At 32.6% G+C, this 21,156-nt stretch overlaps 2 protein-coding genes across 2 annotated transcripts; one reads left to right on the top strand and one right to left on the bottom strand.

The window, feature by feature from the left end:
• The first annotated feature begins 5,064 nt into the window (after positions 1-5,064).
• On the top strand, positions 5,065-10,426 carry LOC148274655 (dnaJ homolog subfamily C member 9). The gene is made up of 5 exons (XM_088236823.1): positions 5,065-5,298; positions 5,385-5,651; positions 5,999-6,126; positions 7,476-7,632; positions 9,985-10,426. The coding sequence occupies exons 1-5, from the start codon at positions 5,205-5,207 to the stop codon at positions 10,176-10,178; spliced, it is 840 nt and encodes a 279-aa protein (XP_088092949.1). The 5' UTR covers positions 5,065-5,204; the 3' UTR covers positions 10,179-10,426.
• Positions 10,427-11,701: 1,275 nt separating this feature from the next.
• Positions 11,702-19,369, bottom strand: twr (signal peptidase complex catalytic subunit SEC11 homolog C twr). Its single transcript, XM_088236824.1, has 4 exons — positions 19,255-19,369; positions 18,811-19,070; positions 14,300-14,474; positions 11,702-12,876 (listed from the first exon to the last, which is right to left on the bottom strand). The coding sequence occupies exons 1-4, from the start codon at positions 19,300-19,302 to the stop codon at positions 12,826-12,828; spliced, it is 534 nt and encodes a 177-aa protein (XP_088092950.1). The 5' UTR covers positions 19,303-19,369; the 3' UTR covers positions 11,702-12,825.
• Positions 19,370-21,156: the final 1,787 nt, after the last annotated feature.

A 21,156-nucleotide genomic window follows, 5' to 3' on the forward strand; every position in this document is an offset into this window, starting at 1 on the left:
TGTCAAAAGCAGACAGAACCGAAGGGCATGTATGACAAGATGTATGAATGTGGAAGAGGCTGGGATTGTATGCCAGGATAGACGTGTGTGGCGGTCCATTCTCTCTGCCTACCCCTACGGAGAAATGGCGTGATGGTAGTAGTAGTAGTAGTTAAATACTTATCGTGTAGTGGTTGGCACGCTCGCCTACCATGCTTGAGTTCCCGAATTCGATTTCTGGGCAGGGTGGACGTGAAATATAATGCAATATTTAACTGTCCCGGGACTGGGTGTTCTGAGGGGTAGGGACGACGTGTTGGCATCTGTCCATACACTCTCTTCCCCCCTCCTTAATCTTAATAGAGTTTGCATTCATTAAGAATATTTTTAATAACTTTCCTTCCTTTTAAAAATACGTACAATATTTCCAATAGTCCACTCCTGTCTAGATTTAAAGATCGTATCCATCTCGCATTACGCTTCCCATACTTACGAGACAAGAAGTTCGATTTATTACCTCCATATGTAATATTTAGTAAACATTGATAAAATAAAATAGGTTCGGATTCATTAGTAAAGTGTACCTTAATAAAGAGGCTTGTATAACTGTGAAACCGGTCGGTAGAAAAAAACAAAATTTTAAAATCGGATTGTGGTTCTGCGGCTAGTGTCTCGGACTCGCGGACCAAAGGTCTGTGGTTCGAATCCCACTCTACCCTAACTTGATTCTATTTTCTAATAGTGAGTTATTTACAACTCGTTGAAAATGGCAGCCAAAATTAAATATTTGGGTAAATCATAAGAACGTAAATATTACTATAAAAAAAAAAATAATAATAATACGTGGTTGTACGTGTAAAATACAAAGCTGTTTTTATTTATTTTATTTATTACGTCTTTAAAATTTCATCTATTTTATGTAGCTGGTCACTGGATCGAATGATATTTGCGAAGTATTATTACGAACCTCTTCAAATATGAATGGTTGATAGCCTCTGAGCAGTCTCCAGTTGTAAAAAACGACCACGGGGAAGGTTGCCTCCCAAGTCCTGGAATGTGGTCCCGCGAAGAAAAACTCTGGAATTTTTGCGAATTACCCACGAGACTGCTCTGCTAAGCTTTCAGCTCGAGACTCGGAACTCTAGAGCCGAGGAATTGAGGTTACATGGTTACAAAACGTTAATTTAGAAATAACAAATATTTACAAATTAAGGCCAAATGCTCCAAAAAGGCAAATATTTTTATAATTCGGGTTAATCTTAGTTATGTTTCGCAAAAATGGACAAAGGGGGTTTGTGCGAAAAAAATGAATGAAGCAGGCTATTTTTACAATACACCAATAACTTTTTTTAAATCAAATTCAACTTAATTTCTTTTTTAACTTTTTTTTTGTTCATCTCGTAGAACATTTTAGTTATTTGATCAGAGAAGTTAATTGCGATTCTTAGAAAGTGAAGTGGAATTCTTCTAAATTGTCAAAGAATTTTTTTACGGTAATATCCAATCTGATATTCCCTCCGAACCTTGGTATAATAGTGCGTGTAAATTCAATAGGTCTAGGATTGTAACTATTTGCCATATCATTTTTGTCTGGCCACAGTTGCCCGCCATCCCATCTGTTTAAAATGAACATTTTAGACTCCAATACCTGCTAATGTGGAGGCATTGGAGATCTAAATCACTTTTTTTATATGTCCTTTAATGGCTGGGAGGCAAAAATTATTTAATATTTTACTTATGTTTTTAATAACCTTTCCAATTCATTTATCTCAAAGTCTTTTTTATACAAACTTTTATTGATCAATTCTGTTCATATTTTTTTGTGTTCAAACTGTTCCTTATTTTTATTTGGAATATTTGTTTAATTTCAATAATATGTTTAAATTAATTCTTCATTTGTTTACAACAAATTTCTCTTTAATTTCTAGATTTATATAAAATATTTTAATTTCGTTTTTGCTCCCTTGCGTTTATTTTGTAAAATTATTAAAATTTATCATTATTATAAGATTATGTTTGTTATTATTTTGATTATTTTGTTGTAATTTTTCTAGTTATTAAGTGTTATCTTCCTTTATATATGTTACTGTAAGTTTCTCTTTTTTATTAAATAGGCTTAACAAATTACAACAGGGATGGAGAATACTTTAATGAAGGGAATATGGAAGTCTAGGTAGTTACAGGGCTTATGAATTCCCTTATTTAAGGTATTCTCCATCCCTGTTGTAATTTGTTAATCTTATTTAATCCCGAGGGGGTGAAATCCCGTCTTTTGTCTACAAATATTTGGACAAACTCAAATATTGTATTGAATAGGCGCCAACAGGTTTTTGGTGGGTTTTTTCTGTTAGTGTTATGTTGGAATTTTGTTAGTTTAGTTATATGTTTATTATAACAAGTATTGTTTTATGTTATTCTTGTACATATATTTTTGTTGTTTATGTTTGTATCTATATTGTTATACCTTTCTGTTTGTGTTGTTCTTATGTCTATTGTAAATTAATGTAACTTTTTTTGGCTCATGTTATCATGTTTTGGTAGAAGGCCCTAATAAAGGGAAAAAAGGGTTCCTTTGATATATTTTTTTATTCCTAATATTTTTATCATAATACCCATGAAAATGTTGTTATTTTTTTACTATAATCTTTTCATTTTCTACGTTTGTACATCCGCCTCGTGGTCTAATGCCAACACGAATGTTTTTTGTGCAAGAGGCCTCGGGTTCGATTCCCGACTTGGTTGACATGAAATATTGATTTAATATTTAATTAATATTTCATAGTCCCTGGACTGGCACTTGAAGCGTAAGTCATGATCATCTTAGCTTCATGTAGAATAAAATATTAAGATACGCTGCGATTGGTGAACCAATACAGTGCCCCATGCACCATTAGGTGCAGAATGAGAATGATGATGACAATATTTGTACATACTGATAATAACATTATTATCTATTAATATTTTGAATGAGTTTAATATCATTAAAATTTTTAATACAATATACCTACCTTAGTTTATTTATTTAATCCGTGTTAAAGAAACGACAACTTACCGACTCGACTTGCCTGCGTTTTGACTTCAATATTTATAAAATAAAGTAAATGTAACAAATATTTCTAACATTTTTTTATGTATTAGATTTGGTGTAATCTTTCTGAAAACGTGAAAAAAATAGTTTGCTATTCGATTAAAAAAATATATATAAAGGTTCACCGTATTATTTAGTATATTATGTAGGTGATGTTGTAATATATAATTTTTTTTAGCAAATCAGTTTTTTTCTGTTTGGTAGGGGAGGTAGGTACTGGGTAGGTTGCGAAAAATTAAGCGCCCTTGAGATAGTGTTTCTTATAAACTGGGCTATATAAATTAACAATAAATAATATCACTCTTTTTTAAAAGATCATGACAACCGTAGCAGTACCTAACCTGCGTGAAATTATTATGGGTTGGTTTTCCTCTGATTTGGCAAAATCCACTAATCACGGACCGTATTTTATACAACAACGATCCTAGCGGCAAATCGCCAAACTACATCTTGGACGGGTGGTCCAGTGTTGCTCTCTAATTGACAAATTGGAATCTTATTAGGGAGAGATAAACGTCAGCTTCTAGTTGGCCTCGCGCGTTTGGGTGGGCCGAGTACTTCCGAAGCGCCACGGAAACACCCGAAGGTGAGGAGAGAACCGAGCAGCTCCGGAACGCGTGCCACACTTTGTGTGGTCCTACAAGGTGGTCTGCTCCAGTGATCCTAAACATTGTTTTTATCAACGCTTATCATTATTAATATTTTTATGGACAACTTTATAGCGCCGTTTTTGTAATATGCGAGTAATAACTTGAGGTAGGATTAGGGCTACCAACCCTCCTCTACGCTCATTTTACGGTAGGCAGATGTGACGAAATTATAGGATTCTCCTTTAAAATACTGGACACCGCATTTATTGTACCATATGTAGTCCGGCATTCTTCTTTTTAAAATACGTGACACCGTAAAAATGATAGCTGAAAAACAGAACGTCCAGTAAAATGCAGGACAGTTGATTACTTTACCCTAAGGACGCTTTACAGCAGTGCAAATGGTTTAATGCAATATTAATAAAATTAAATACTAATTTAGTTTTAGTAAATAAATTATTTATTTTTATTACAATCCAATTATTTTATCAAAGCTTGGTGAAGAGACCTGACATATTTTCAGTGTCATCCTATTATGCACTACGTAAAAAATCCTCCTGATTACAAATTTAAATCATTTGTTTTCATTTTTTAAGTTATAATCTGTGTTTAATATTGTACTTGTCTATAAAGATTTCTTATTTTATTATTTATTCCCTTTTCGCACCTAATGGTGCATAGGGCACTGCATTGGGACACTAATCTCAGTGTATCTTGATGATTTTTTTGATACATGAAGGTAAAATGAACAGTCTCACGCTTCAGGTACCAGTCAAGGGACTATGAAATTTCCTGGTGAGAAAACACCCTTTTAAATGAATATTTCATATGAACCATGTCAGGAATCAAATTTGACAGAGGTGTGAGAGATCGCATGGTAGGCAAACGTTGACCATTACACCACGAGACCGACAAAGATTTAGACATAATCAACACATTGTTGACTATTTTTAATAATTTAAACGTGCAAGTTGTTTGAGTAGGACAGGATAACATTTTTGAAAAAGTGTTGTAAGATTTAGGTTATAATAACGTTCCGAAATCCGGATTATGAGTTTGTGGTTCGCTTCTTTTTTTACCTTAACTTGGTTTCCATTTTCTGGCTTGGTTTTTTTATAGTTTTCAAAAATCTTCACCAAAGTAATGGGCTTAGATAGGTACAAAATCATATAAATGTTTTTTTTTTCCTTTTACTTTCTAAACAATATAATGTCCTGTGCATTATTTGGAATCGATAAGAGTGAAAAGGTAAGCTAAGAAGCAGAAAAATACATTTATTTGTTTGCTCAATTTATTACGATTTCTTAACAATGTTAATTCACTGCTTATTTTCGTAAAATGTAATAATTTTCTTTTCGAATAAATAAAAACTTTATGCCCCGAATAAATAGTTCTTACTTTATATATATCTATATTATATTGTTGGTAAGATTGCCTGTCAATTGTTGATTATTCCCGCCTCGAAAATTTTCGTTTGCGTTCCGCTTGGCAATACGATAACCGATTTTCATTTTTTAAACCGGAAGTTTATTATTCGGAAATTCATTATGCCAGGCTTATTAGATCTCTGTGATAAATACTTTAAAACTAGAAATTTGTACGAGGTTTTGGATATAACAAAGGATGTTTCCGAAAAGGAAAGTAAGTGATCGCGATATCACCGATTTACTATATTATATCTACCGAAGTGTGTAGATCAATATATTATGTTTTCTTTATATTTTCAGTTAAAAAGGCTTACCATAAGTTATCGCTATCAGTTCATCCCGACAGAGTAGACGAGAGTGAAAAGTTAGAGGCGACTGAGAAATTCAAAGTACTGGGTAAAGTGCACGCTATCTTAAGTGACAAAAACAAAAAAGCCGTTTACGACGAGTCCGGTTCAATAGATGAAGATGATGAGGTTTCGGAGAGGAACTGGGAAGAATACTGGAGGCTGTTGTTTAAGCCGATCACCGAAGAAGACATCGCTAATTATGAGAAAGATTACAAAGGTAATTGTCTGAAATTTCGACCCTGATCATCTTTCTTTCGTGTAACAAATGAGGTATTTGCCACATTAGTTTAAAAATTCAGTACTCCACACACTGTTCGGTTCGGATAGGGAACGAGGACGATAAGGTATAATAAAAAAAAACCTGCAAATGTAAACTCCATAACTTCTCGTGATAGTTTGGAACCGAGAATAGTTGCGTGTTTATTTTCATTCTTGTGTTAAAATGTTGAGTTGCATGTCAAAAGTTAGCGCAACAAGTAGGGCTAAGTAATCCGTAATTTTCTGCAAAATGGTAATTTTTGTGAGATGGGTTTATCCATACATCTGATGTTTAAATGTTCACAGGTTCTGTAACAGAAATAAGGGATTTAACAAAAGCTTACCTGGAGGGCAAAGGTGATATGGATGTCATCATGGATGGTACACCTTTCGCTCACACAGTGGATGAACCTCGGCTCCGTAAAATCATACAGGTAATAATGAACGCGTTGTATTTTAGTGCGCGGAACCAATTCAATAAGGAACTTCAGCCCTACATTTCACAAATACAAAACTTTAAAAAAATAGTAGCGCTGATAATACGATATATAGTTTTATTCCACTTTTACTAGTGGAATAAAACTATATATGTATTTTTATTATTATAATCAAAATGCAGTTCCACCAAGAAATGTCAGTAAAAAAACTCCATCTATATAAAAATTTAAAAAAATAATTTTTGCTTAGTTTAATAGTCCATTAACAAATAAAAAAAACCACTGAACTTCCTCACTATAGTAATTTACTAATGTATAATCTTTTTCTTGGCAACGTATCCTATGGGATCCATATGATCTTATTTTTCCTCTTGAATGAAAACACGAGTAAAGCACCATTCGGTTAAAACTGTTTAGCCATATTTTTCATTCTTAACTGCATTATCACAAGTCATAATAAGCTTTGATTAAAATAAAATAAATAAAATTTCTTGGGATTCTGAAGCCTTTTCAACCATCAAATGTGTAAAAAAAAAAAAAATTTTCACTACCAAGATGAGGGTTAAAATAAAATGTAAACATTTTGTTTGCTAGCACTATTCATTTGTGAGAAAATTTACAGCCTGATAAATGGTTCTATCCAACCTGATTCACATTTTAAAACAATTTTAAACATAAATTTTCATATTTCCACGACTAAAAAAGGCATTTGAATATTTTCAAAATGATAGATGGTCTGAAACCCCATCTCGACATAAAATGGTAAATTGACAAAAAAAAATTTTTAAGACACATAACACCTTATTGTTTGCATGTTGTAATGTTCGACTTGAAAAGAAAGTTAAACTATTTACCGATAAAAGCGCTGTTGTAGCGGCGTTGACTGCCTGTTTTCTATGATAATACGTCTTAACTTTCCGAACCCCTGTGACTTTTACACCTTTTAGGAACGGCTGGTCTAGAAGACCATCGATATGTACAAATGCTTATTAATTTATTTTTAGATATAAATAGATATGTAATTAAAGTAAGTTTAAATATTAGTCTATAAACTAAGGGCCTTACTTATAAACTTGGTGTTAAGTTACGCCTAGGCATAGTGGTAGAATACCGATGACAATATCATCCTTATTATAGTGGTAGAATAAGGATGGGAATACCATCCTTATTCTACCACTATGCATAGGCGTAATTTTATACCAGGTTTATAAGTAAGGCCCTATTTGTAATATAAGCTAACGTAAGATTTTTATTTTTTAAAATTAAAAATGCTTCTCGCTGAATAATGGACTTCTCTAGGAATTTTATGGCATATGTAAATGATTGTTTGGTGTTATGATTTATAGAACCTGATTGATAATAAAGAGCTTCCGTCTTATAAAATATTCACTCACGAGCCTCCACAAAAAAGGAACCGGCGACATAAGAGAGCAGAAAAGGAAGCCAAAGAAGTGGAAAATATCAATAAAATGCTGGAAATAGAAAAGGAAGACAAAGAAAAAGGTAAATATTGTACCAAAATAAATTAGAAGTACACGATATATCCACATTTCTTGATCCAAAAATTTGAGAAGAAACTACTAAAATATATAATATTATATGAGTGGGTTAAATGCAAAACCTCCACTGTGCATGATCACCTTTTATGGGGGAACAAAACCAGTAGCCAAATAACTATTTCTTTTATGGCTGTTTTCATTGTGAAAATCACCGTTCTTAAAACGTTGAGAGGATGGACCGCCACACACATACTGACATACATTCTTAGCTTCTTCCATATTCAGACATCTTGCCATACATGCTCTTCGGTTCTGTCTGCTTTTGACATGACCAGACTTAAGATTTTGGTTTATCTAATTATGGCACATCTTCCTTGGTCGTCCTCGTCCTATGTTATCGTTTATTCTCGGCAATTTGTGAATTTAACCAATAAAGCTAATGTAATTCTAATCAGGTCTAGTATACAACACTAAGAAAAAAAATAGTTAAGCACTTTACCAAATATCCGGCGAGCCTTTTGGCCAGAGCACCGGATATCTGACTTCCAGATGTGTGCATTTTGCATCAATCATAACTTTTCGCTTTCTTACTTTGGCGAAGGCCCAACAGACAACACCCAAACTGAGGGTATGGTAAAAAGTTTTAAGGGAAATGAGTTACTTAAAAAACTATTTGTCTAGATCAGAAGGCAGACACTTTATGGTCCAAAAATGTGTAGTCAGTGACGTTAAACGGTATCCAACTATAACAAAAATTGTTGAGATTTACCTTTTTTTTTTTTTTTACATATTTTATTTAACTTTTTGTAATCAATGTTAATTGTACATTGGCGAGCTTATTGCCAAATGGCAATTTCTTACAACCAACCAATAAAATAAAAGTTTTATTTTTATAATTCAAGTTATAAAACATATTCAATAGAAAATAAAAAAAGCTAAAGATATAAAAAAAATAGAAATAAATGTATTTGTGTATAAATTGTCTTCAATCAATACCCATTACTCAATGGGAAAAAGGAAAAAAGAGGAAACAGGAAAGGAGGAGAGATTAAGGAAGAGAAAGGAGATGTTTCTTCAGATGTGATTTAAACAGAGATACTGTAGTAACTCTTTGATAGTGGGTGGGAGATGATTCCACAGTCGAGCCGCATGGACACTATATGAGTTGGGGAAGAAAGAGGAATTGTGGAGAATTAGAACGGAGAGGTAAACCATGAGCTGATAAGCGTTGAAATTTTTACAGAGGTATAGAGGAGCGTTAGGATGATGAAGTACAGTGAGCAGAAGTAAAAGAGAGTGATAATCTCTCCGCTGTCTAATTTTGAGCCATTTCAGTAGCCTACGATAATCAGAAATGTGGTCATATTTCCTAAGACCAAAAATATACCTTATTCATGTATTCTGAAGTCCTTCAAGCTTATCGAGTTGCTCACAGCCTAAATCAGTCATGTAAACATCAGCGTAATCTAGAATGGGAAGTAGTAATACGTAAAGTACGAGAGTGCATTTAGTATTAATGGGTAAGAATTTTTGCAACCTTCTAAGTGAGTGTAGACTGAAAAATATTATGTGGCTTAATTCAATAGTATGAACTCGCCAGCATAGATGTTCATCCATTAGTACTCCTAGATTTTTTATAGATTTCCTGTATTGGATATTGGTACCATTGACATTTAGAGAATTAAGTGAAGATATGTCTAACTTACTAAATAGTATTTGACTACCCGCAAACATGATTTGTGTTTTAGATGGGTTTATAAGTAAACCATACTCTTTTGTCCGTGTTGACACGCAATTTAGTGTATTAGGCATCGATTATTTTGCTTCACTGGTGCTTTCAAGTCTGCAATGAAGATATAGTTGTAAATCATCTGCATAGAGATGATATGAACAATTGAGACATTCTACTATCGGATTGATAAACAGGGAAAATAGTAATGGTGATAAAACTCCACCTTGAGGTACTCCAGCGACAATATCAATCCATTCCGATTGATAATCTGGTGTTTTGATGCATTGTTGTCTAGCTCGCAAATCTTTTGTCACCTTACAGCAGCATGTATAGTCAGAGGCTATTCTCTCAAGCATTGCTGTACATATATGATAAAAAGTGCAATCGTTTACTGCTAATAAATCCTAAAAATAATATTTTATTACAATTCATCTTTTTGTATTAAATTTGTGAAACATTCTTTTTTTTAAAATTTATGATTAAAATGTTATTTTGTTTACTTATTTAAATATTTGCTATCCGGGTGGATAGTAAATAAAAGACCGGATACTAGATAGCGATCAGATATCTGTTATAACTCTACTAATTTATTTGGTTGCGTAAATTGTTATTTGAATATTTCAGAAAATAATCTGGCATTAATGATCCGGAAAAAGCAAGAAGAAAGAGGAGCGCAAATGGAGAGTTTTTTTGATAAACTGGAAGCAAAATATGGTGGAGCTAATAAATCCAAACCAGTAAAGAGTGAAAAAAGGAAAGCCACTCCTGGAACAAGAGCGAGTACCAGGACTTCTTCAAAAAGACAAAAAAAAAATTAGAATCAAATTTGGTTTAATGTATCTTTGTTTATTTTTTTTCAAATTGTGGTTTATTATGGCAAAAACTTTTCATACACGATTTTACTATTTATTAAAAATTTCACAATAGGTGATAATTGCTTCTTCTCTGTTAAAAACTTATCTTCCCTTTAAACCTATTAGTTGGTTTTCCAGTACCGTTTGTATGCAAACCATATCTGTAATACAATATGTTTTAAATTGGAATAAATTGTATTATGAATTCTAAATGATTTTCTCACTAAGTTTAATATCTAGCTAAAAATATTACTCATTTACGATTTACCGAATGCTAGAGTTATTGACTAAAACTAAGGACATACTACAAACATTAGCAGAATTATGAATGTTACACAGTGTAAAGAACTTAAACTAGTCGTAAGCTCTGTCAATGCCTATACTTCCATATCCCCTCCCAAAAAATACATTTGTCTGTTCAGACACCATTAATTTTGTCTTGCTGTGTAAACATTCTACATTTAAAAATAATTCAATATGTTTTACGCAACAAACACAAAAGAAGAAAATTTTAAAATCTTGATCAATAAAAAAAATTCATTGCGATTTCAAACCACCACAGTAAAGGATTATTTGTTGAAATAATCTAAAACCGAGATTTCCATTTATTCGTGTCCCTCTTAAACATAGTAAAAGCATATTTCAATTTTGTTTTTTTTAAATAAGACCTAGGGTTGAGACCAACTCTCAACTAAATCTATATATATCTACCTGTCCTTCCCAATTCCTTTTGCACTCCACGCAACAATAATTCTATGTGTGAATGCCGGTAACAACATTAAAATCGCAGTACTAATCGAACCTCAGCCGAGTGAAGTGCTTAACAAATATTTCATCAAGTGAGCTGTGCCAGCGTCTCACGACCGCCAGCTTCACCAGCCAGGTTTCAGCGCATGTCACGCCTCATCATCAGCAGGTTAGTGAGTTGCGCCACCTTCCTTCCCCAACAATACAGTCCACTCTAAATTTTCCTCCTCCTAGGACGAGGTATTCTTCACACCTTGTCCACTCCTCAATACTTAGAAGTCTTGTGGTTTTTAAAAATAATAACATAACTAATGTATTAGACGAACAAAGACTGTCACAATTAGCTGTTTCAAAATATTTTGTAAAGCCTAAGCCTAATTTTGTAAAGACTTTATCCGAAATTAATTTCTTTGTAACCAATAAGAAATAATAAATTAATGATAAAAAACTAAATTAATACTCGTAAAATAAGAACCTTGAGCAATTTGATTTTTTCTGATTATGATAATATACACTTTGACTGCCCACGTTGCGATTTTTAAATCAAAAAATCAAAAATTATTAAAAGCAGAAAAAAACAATAACTACAGAAATCTAATCACTATAACATAACACAAATAAAAGTAATTAAATGGGATCTCAGCCTTTTAAAGTTTCAATCTTAGGTAATAATGCATTTAAAAATGGCATTTTGAAACCACATTAAATAAGCGATGGAATTAATAAAATAAATAAACTTGTTTGTGGTTAGATGACATTTTTTTATTTCTTGTAAAATATAAATATACACTTAGTGCAAAGCACAAGACATTATTTTCTCTCGAGATCCCATAGAGAACACAGTCACAAAAAAATTCAAAACACAATAAAAAGTATCCCCAACATAAATAAGAAAATAACAGACGATTCTCGCTTAGTTTTGTTCATTCAAAGTAGTAAAATAATTTAGTTACGGTGGAACCTCTATATTTCTCATTAATCTATTCCTGGGGTCTAAGGAATATAGAAACAATTTTTCCCATAATTACTGAAATTCAATTACTGTTTCCAACTCCTAAAAATATTAAAAACATGTTTTAACTTTACTGTAGATTTACATAGTGATAGAAATTGGGGAGGAGGAAGGATTAAGAACAAGTGTCTCTATAAATTAAAACAAAACAGCCAATAGTAGTTCCATTTCTGATCCGTTTTGCTGATACTTCAGTAGCACTAGATTTAACAAAGAACTTGTCCAATGTTTGTGTCATCTAATATGCCAGTGCTGGCAGTTGGAGTGATAACGAATATGCAAAATACTAACCAATATGGCAGCAAAAAATTGTCATCAACATGTGACGATTTTAAAATATTACGAATATGGGGATGACAAATGTAGAGATTCCACTGTATTTGCAAATTAATAGAGATGCTAAAATAATGGACAAATTAGAACAATCATGACCGCAGGTCAATCTAAAACATTGATTGTTTTCAAAATATCAGGGTATAGATTCTGCAAATTATTTTGATTTAATTTCCATGCATACAGGTGCTTAAAAACAAACAATAAATCACCTGCAATAACAACAGAAATATTTTTCAAAATATTACAAATGAGGGTAAATTGACATAAAATTAAATAGAAACATCTACATTTCACTTTGATTATTTACCTAATCACTTAATGTAAATAAAAACACATTGTTCAATTTTATATCAATATAAATGATTTCGCAGAACATTTTTTATCAGAATTCAATATTTATTTATTTATTTCGTAGATGAGAGAGAAGTTCTGTATTGGGGCATCGGTGTGACGGAACACTTCAGAGTTGACACTAAGCAAGAATAACCAATTTGGTTTATAATTTATTTAAAGTTATCACTCCCGATGGACTAGCACATATAATCCAAGGCAGGCGAGGACAAAGTACTGAAACAAAAAAAATCAACGTGGATTAATCAAACATAAAAACATTATAGTATTTATCAACAAGGACTGGATTCAACTCCCTGGGGAGCTGTTAACATTAACATATTACAACAGAGATGAAGAACATTTTGAAGAAGTTTAACTTCACAAACATCAACATTGAAAGCATCCACCACATACCCGAATCCGTTTTAAAGACAAAATGTCTTTCTTCGGATTCACTCATACAAGCAAGAATTTTTTTTTTTTCATTACGAATTGATTATATTTCATCCTTTACTAACCAAATTCAGTAAGGAAAAGCGCAAACAAATATTTACATTTACAACTTTCAATGTCCCTTTCACTGTCACTCTAAAACCACCCCTCATCCTCTACAAGGTAGAGACAAAGGAAAGTATACATAAATCCTTCACCCATTTCAAACCCCTTTATGTCGACAGTGATAGGAAACGTTAGTTACTACTCTCTGGAGCACCAGAACGCCCCCAGGTGACAGTCAAGGCCAGTCATCGGCAGCGCACCCAAAAGCAGCAGACTTACCCAAAGACTACTGGTTGCAAACCAACTTTTGCCACCACTCATACCTACTCAAACTGTAATTATTGAAGAATTTGACCTCATCAAACGAAAGCAATAAAGGAGACGTATATTCCATGCTCAGGAAAGTCCTCAGCAAAAGATGTCCACTGACAGAGGCACCCGCAATCCAAAACCTCAGTCCCCAGACACATCCAGTGACTCCTGTTTAGTAAAGGATTAATTACCCCCACCTTCCCTTAGATCGGGACAAAGACGACACAGACATGAGTTCCGCACCTCGACCAGCATGGATCCATTCCTCCCGTATATGTGCAATCTACTGGTGCAGTAGGCCCAACACCAACAGATGAAAGAATTGAAGTAATATAGATGTTCAAATATGGGCAGAATGGTGAATGTTACACAGTGTGTAAAGTGGCCACTTAAACCAGCCAATGACAAGCCATAAGCCCTGTAGATGCCTAGACATCTATATTGCCTTCTTTAAAATGTTCTTCGTCTCTGTTGTAATATGTTAATAGTAGTATTTGTCATTAACAAGTATCAATATAATAATACACATGTCATGTTTGTACACAGGAAAAAATGATTTTGGAAGAAAAATCTTTGAAAATAAGTATTGGATTTTTATAATTTTTCATTTTTTATCCATATGGACCTCTAGGTAAAGAAATTCTGAGACGGGAATTTTATATTTTTATGCATTAAAGACAGGGTGAAACTTCAATCCACTTAGACCAATAACTTTAATATTTTTTTATTAACTCTCTTGAAAATAAAATGCAGTACAAAAGTTTTTTTAATATCACCCAAAAGGGCGAAATAAAACATGATTTTATGTTTAATAACTAATGTTTCAAATATTAATTTTATTGTTTACCTTAAATTTGGGATATTCATTCATGTATATAGTAACCATTCCAACATAGGGAAGGAAGCCTCTTGCTCGTCCAACAACATCCTTAGCATGCAACCACAACTGTCCTTGTGCGTATAATCCCCGGTCATCTACATTATTGTTGTCTCCTTTTGTCAAAAATTTTACAGTTCCATTGCTAAAAATAATAAAAAATAGTAATAAAATAACAAGATTTTTTTTTCTTAAATTGTCCAGTCGCCATAAGAAAGTTGTTACCACTAAACTGTGAACAGTACTTGACCATTCAATGTATTAGTAAGACAAATTCAAAAATGAGATTATGTGAACTCATTGGCTACCTATATATTTCAGATATTTGTACCTGTTTAGCTGACAGATTTTTTTTTCAGGTAGTAAATTGATTTAAAACACATGAGTTATCAAAATAACAACTCAAACACCGTGGAAATACTGCTAAATACAAAATGTATCGAATGGGAAACCCCGAACGGGGTTTGTGGTGCTTGGTTAGAGAAGCCGAAAAACCCCGATTGGGGTTAGTGGTGAGTTAATAATTGAGAGAGGGTTCTTTTGTGATTTGCATCAATTCACGTGCAACAATCGTTTTAAAAAATTACACCTTATAACTAAGCCTGAAAGAAATCTAAAAGTGAGTTTACAATTTTCTTTTATCTTTCATTAGCACTTAAAATAAATTATTGAAATAAGGGAGTTTTTTCTAAACTCGATATTCGCCTACAAATGCATCCATGATCCAATTGAAAATTCCATATTTTAAAAACTAGTGTTTGACGGAAAGCTAGCCTTAGTAAGACAATGCACAATTTGTTGTGTTTATCATTTATTTTTCAGCATAGTCCGACCTTTTAGGGTAATACACATTTCAAGATGACTTTCTGAATTCTTCATCCCTCTCTGAGCTCTTCAAAATAGTGTGAAGTTTCGATGGTCACTTCAACGTTTGTTGCAAAACAGCATACTCGGGGCAATTTTTTAAGGTTTGGGAACGGGGAGAAGTCTCACGGGGCTAGATCTGTCGAATACGGTGGATGGTCGATCAATTCGTAGACATTGGTTCAATTTTAACCGCACGACAGCCGATCCGCGAGCGGGTGCGTTGTTATGACGGAAGAGTACTTTTTTGCAAGCCAAACCAGGGCGTTTTTTCTTCAATTCGGCGTTAAAACAGTCCAATAATGTTGCATAGGTAATCTTCAGTTATATTTTTAACTTTTTGGAAGTAAAGAATAATTCCTTTTGAATCTCAAAAAACAGTCGCCATCACCTTCCCGGCTGATCAGATTGTCTTTGCTTTCTTCGGTGGGCCTTAACCGCATTTTCCCCACTGCTTGGACTGTTCTTTCATCTCTGGCGTGAATTAATGGACTCAAGTTTCATCAACACTAACGTATTGATGAAAAAAATCCTTCGGATGATGTTTTATGTGGCCCAAAAGCTTCTCTGAATCCGTCATGCGTGCGAGTTTTTGGTCAAAACATAAATTTATTTACGTTATAAACATATATGCATGTGTATCTCAAAATCGGATATTTCGGGTTTATCTCACTGTTGCTTTGGGCTAGCGATATGTTAATAAACTTACATATAAATAAAATAATTATTTTATATTTGAAGCACTAACTATGTGGTTATTCATTATAATAAAACAACTTTGTTTTTAACCACTAATTTATTTATTTTTTCCACCTACCGGGTTTTAGTTACGTCAACCTTGACGAAGAAGCTTGTTTGCTTTGAAACCAGTCCGTGGAAAAAAAATTGTGGGTACAAACAAAGTTGTTTTATTAAAATAATTATTGTTTTAAATTAATGTAAACTAAAGTAGTCAGCAAAAATAAAAGATTGAATTCTTGCTTTGAATTTCAAGCTTATTTTTATTATAAAATAGGCTTTAGATCCATACATTATGTAAGGCTGAGACAAGCATTATCGACAAAATCAAGAAAGGAGCTCTGCGCTGGTTTGGACATGTAGAACGAATGGACAGCGAGAGAACGGCTAAGAATATTTACAATGCGAATGTTGATGGATGCAGAAATAGAGAAAGACCGAGAAAGACATGGCATGACCAAATCCAACAAATACTTAAAGATGGACATGTTAACACTACAACGACCTACCTTACTACTTGAAAACTTTTAATGGAGACAAATTTAAAATCAATCTGAAAAAGCACATGATGACTGAACTAACTAGACTAGACGAGACATAAAATGACTAGACAATATTAAATTTTTAATGTAACCCTAACGGGTTTTTTAAAATTGTAAATAAATAAAAAATAAAAAAAAAGTCGGAATAATCGGCGCGCGTGCATGAGAAGATGTATGAATGTAGAGGAAGCGAGATCTGTATGCAAAGATAGTGTTGTGGCATTCTATCCTCTCTGCCTACCCTTACGGGGAAACAGCGTGATGGTTTGTTTGTTTGTGTTTGTAAAAAAAAGAACTAAAATTTAAAAATCTGAATAAAATAATTGGCTCATCAGCATCAAACCTACATCGCGCACCATCATCTTCATTTTTTTTCCCTCAAAATCCTAGGATAACTTTTTTTCAATATCTGATTATATGCAGTTTGTACTCCGTTTATAGAAACCCGGTTATTATTTTGGTGAATATAATCACTCTTGCTTCACTTATTTTGAAAAGAAGCTTCTTCTTAATAATTTTTCGAGCCGGAGTTTTAAAATCTAAAATAGACCTAAATAACTTATTGATAAAAAATATCATGTTCCATAAAAAGTGAATTTTTTTCGTCTCCTCTGTCTTCAAAGCCTCTTCACCATTAATGATCAGTGTTAAGACAAGTTTGCTTTATAAAAGTTTGTTGTTAAAACTGACGAATTCACTTTTAAATCACAAAAAAGGAAAGTAAGATTTCATGTGTTGGCAATCAATTCCCAAAATTTACAACTCAGTATTTTAGAAATGCAGCATCATTAATGATAGAGAAGCTTCAAAATATAAACTTGTAGTTTGATCAGTAGTAATAATTAAAAATCAGTGGTAAAAGTAACAATTTAGAAAAAAATCATTAAAAAGTGAATACTTTTGATTTTTAACTATGACTAATGATTAAGCGATAAGCTGTAAAAGCTTTTAGGGAAAGTTTTGAATTTCCCGTGGATTTTTGTTTCGAGCGATATTAGTGCCAACGCGATATATCGCAAAAACAAAATTTGACCAATAGGAATGTGTTTTTATATATCTAAACGTCAAATATTTGTTACGACACCGTAGTACTAAGTGGCAGATCTGAACTTGTTATAGTTCTACATTATCTCTGATGGGAAACGGAGATTATTATAACCAGAGAATACAAAGGAACATTAGCGGAACCACAGATATCAGATTAAACCTTGACCGTGCATAAAAAGTACCTACCTATAATAAAAAATTAAGTTTGTCACTTTTTTGTGTCAAACGTGGCAAAAAAAATTTTGAATATCCTTTACCGGATAGTAGAAATAAATAACTGTGAATATCGAGTTTTGAAAAAATGGTAAGACTTTGATAATTTTTTAAGGCAGGTTTTAAGCGTATTTTGATGAACTTTTTTCAGCTAATCGATGCATCTCAATACTGGCTTTAAGTTTATGTAATAAAGTACAAATCGCCATTCGAGGTGAATAGCGAGTTTTGAAAAAACGATCCTCAATTTTTCTCTATCTGATTCTTTACTTAGATAATGGCAAATTTATATAACTATTTTACAATTAAACGGTGATATTGCTTGGGTCAATTAAAAAACACCCTAAATGTCCTACTAATAAAGGGGACATTTTGTCAGTGTCGCAATCACTAATTGTTAAAATATCAAAAACTCTAGCACAAATCAACAATATAAGATTTTAGACGACCAATTAAATATTAAAATTTGTTAGTGAAAATTCTTGGTGGAAGTTCATTGCAATTTATTATAGAAATAAAAGATGACCGATACTTAAATCCACAAATTTTGAATAATCAGTGACCAGTTCATTTTTTCACGACATCTTTGAGGCTGGTATCTTTATTATAAAATTAAACCAGTAGACGAAAAATTATTTTATTTCTATACTAAATTACAATCAACTTCCATCAAGAATCTTCACTGATGTAATTTTCAATTTACGGAAAGCTTAAATATTTGTTTTTTTTTATCTATAAATAAATATTACCAAGATCTATGTACGTCAATTCAATACTATTAAGGTGCAGATAAATATAATATTTAATAGAAGCATGAAGCAATTTCATAACCGTTAATGGACATACTTGCATTTATAACAATTTTGAAGATAAAATAAAACACTTAAAATTACATGTTTCTTATTTTGTCAGTTAGCATGTATTTCTAGAATAAATGTCAACTGACAAATACAAATTTATGATCTAAAACTTTAACAATATGCCAGTAAAATTCTAAAATAAGGATTTGTTCAAAACCTTGGAAATATCAGAATAACTTCACAGTATAGTCTTTAAGCATACATATTATGAACTTACTTTTCGTGAAGCTTCAGAACTCTATGTACTATTGGAATATCTCTTCCTTCAACTTTGAAAACAACAATTTCTCCAACTCTTACAGGCTCTTCGGGATAATTAGTTAAGAATAGAAGGTCTCCTCTGTGAAAGGCAGGCTCCATACTTCCCGATAATACCACAACAATAGGGCTTTCGCTGCCAGTTACAACCATCAAGCCTTTCCATATCATTAAAGCGGATGAAACTATCATGCCAAAACTTAAGACCTGATAAACAAACTGAAAGAAATATTCACTTTAATAATTCAGAATATACCTAAAGTATTAAATAACGGACATTAAAACTAAAACTATCCATAGGGATCATTTTAATTTTGACAACACGAAAGCAATATTAATTTTTGTGCACAATATGTAAGGAACCCTTGCCACTTATTGGGCAACAAGTTCAGGTTTGTAATACCTGTCGTTTATTCATCCGCTTCAAATCATCAAAAGCACTGTAAAACATTTTGATTATTTGAAAACAAGCCGGCTGTATTAGAACAGAGCAATCCCGATCCGTCACCACGTCAGTCAATCTTGAATCGCAAAGTTGCGAAAAGTGGCGTGGAAATCAGGATTACCAAAATAACAATGATTAAAATAAAGTACTTACCCAAGTATATCTTGTGACATAAAAAAATCCCCATGATCTGTAATTCGGCCCAGTAAGTGCATAAAACAATGCATTAGTTATGAAATTTTCTTGATAATATGGTAACTATAAACGAGCTGCCTTATTGCACGTAGCAGTTCAATAGTATTACAAAACATAATTTGATCTAGTCGGAAATCAAATCTCACGATTTTAACGTAACATATCACATTTTTTGCAGACAAATTATGAATTCTGTACCCAAGGGAATTTACATATTAAAATCGATACATAAAATATAGAAGTCTAGGCATTCATAAAGCTTTTTATAGAGAAATGTGAATGTAGAGAGGAGAATGGCAAATGTTATAGTAGGTAAAATATCCACTTTTACCAGCCAAAGATTTATTATAAGCCTTTGAAATGTCTAGACTTCCATATTCCCTTCTCAAAGATAGTCTCAGTTTCTATTGTAATACACATATTGATATCTTTTTACTTGTCTGCCATTGGCTAATTTTAGAGACCATTTTTCACACTGAGTAGCATTAACTATTCTGCTTATTTTTGTATTACCTTATTTCCCTGCAAATAAGTCCTCTAAATGGGAAAACATTGTTCTCCAGCTAATATCTATATTTATAAGTTTTAATTTTTATACAGGCTTGATCAATTTGTTTTTACATTTAAACGGGTAGTTGAAGAGACAAATAACAACCAATATAAAAATTCTTACAACGCTAATGCTCCAATAAGGATCTGATTCTACAGAGAGGAGTTAATACTTTTTTGGCTCAAAGGCAGCAATACTATATAGGCCCGAAGATATATAACCTTATCCTAAATTCGTGGAAATGTGGTGGGATTGCCAGGCTGAGGAAGGTGTTGACTGCATTTTTAATATATATTGGTCGGAGGGAGTCAGAGAAATTGTTGTCCAATGTAGAAGGACGTAAGCTGATTTCTTGTTTTACTAGTTAATGACTTAGAACTTAGGATGTAGAGGTTTTGGTATTATTTATGTTTTCATTGTATATTTATTATTTACTTTTAAGACTGAAAAAGCACACATAATAATAAAACTGTATTTACTTTTTAATATTATTATAAAATACATTATTTACTGCCTTAGAACGGGGAAGCTATCCCTAGTTAGGCAGTTTAAGTGAACCTCCAGCAAAAAAAAATAATATGGATGTATACTTTTACTACTCAATTAATTTGTTGTACAAATAATTCATTGTAAATTGCTGTAATAAATATGTAAAAAATAAATAAACAATGAGTTACAGATGTTAAAATTTGTTTGGGAAAGATTGCCATACTTTGGAACACTTGCCAGAATTTCACTCGTCCATGCACTCTGTAGCTGCAAGACGATTAGTAATCTAGCTTCAATAGGTAAATGTTATCAACTATCAAATATCCAAATTTAGTAAATGAGGTCTAGAATTCCAACCGTCCATGCCCTCAGTAGCTGCAAGACTTGTTGTAATCTAACTTCTATTTTTATAAATTTGTTTTTTATTAAATTTTTTTAAATATCACTAAATCTCTTAACTTTATTGTCAAATAAAAAATGTAAATAGGGGCTAGATCTCTTATTGTCTATACGCTCTGTAGCTGCAAGACGTGCTGTAATCTAGCTACTATATATCATAATTGGAGAAGAGGAACAAGAATCCCAACCGTCCATGCGCTCTGTAGCTGCAAGACATGGTGGGATAT

The sequence above is a fragment of the Micrasema longulum genome, unplaced genomic scaffold, assembly GCF_059751315.1.
Source record: "Micrasema longulum isolate JH-2025_06_02 unplaced genomic scaffold, ASM5975131v1 h1tg001610l, whole genome shotgun sequence".
In the NCBI taxonomy this organism is placed as follows: Eukaryota; Metazoa; Arthropoda; class Insecta; order Trichoptera; family Brachycentridae; genus Micrasema; species Micrasema longulum.

Excerpts from the sequence above, each read along its gene's own strand:
- LOC148274655 (XM_088236823.1), top strand. The coding sequence starts at position 5,205 with ATGCCAGGCTTATTAGATCTCTGTGATAAATACTTTAAAACTAGAAAT. Across the intron at positions 5,652-5,998 it reads TTATGAGAAAGATTACAAAG|GTTCTGTAACAGAAATAAGG; the intron begins GTAATTGTCTGA and ends AAATGTTCACAG. Across the intron at positions 7,633-9,984 it reads AAAGGAAGACAAAGAAAAAG|AAAATAATCTGGCATTAATG; the intron begins GTAAATATTGTA and ends TGAATATTTCAG.
- twr (XM_088236824.1), bottom strand. The coding sequence starts at position 19,302 with ATGTTTTACAGTGCTTTTGATGATTTGAAGCGGATGAATAAACGACAG. Across the intron at positions 19,071-19,254 it reads AGCGGATGAATAAACGACAG|TTTGTTTATCAGGTCTTAAG; the intron begins GTATTACAAACC and ends TATTTCTTTCAG. Across the intron at positions 14,475-18,810 it reads GTTCTGAAGCTTCACGAAAA|CAATGGAACTGTAAAATTTT; the intron begins GTAAGTTCATAA and ends TATTATTTTTAG.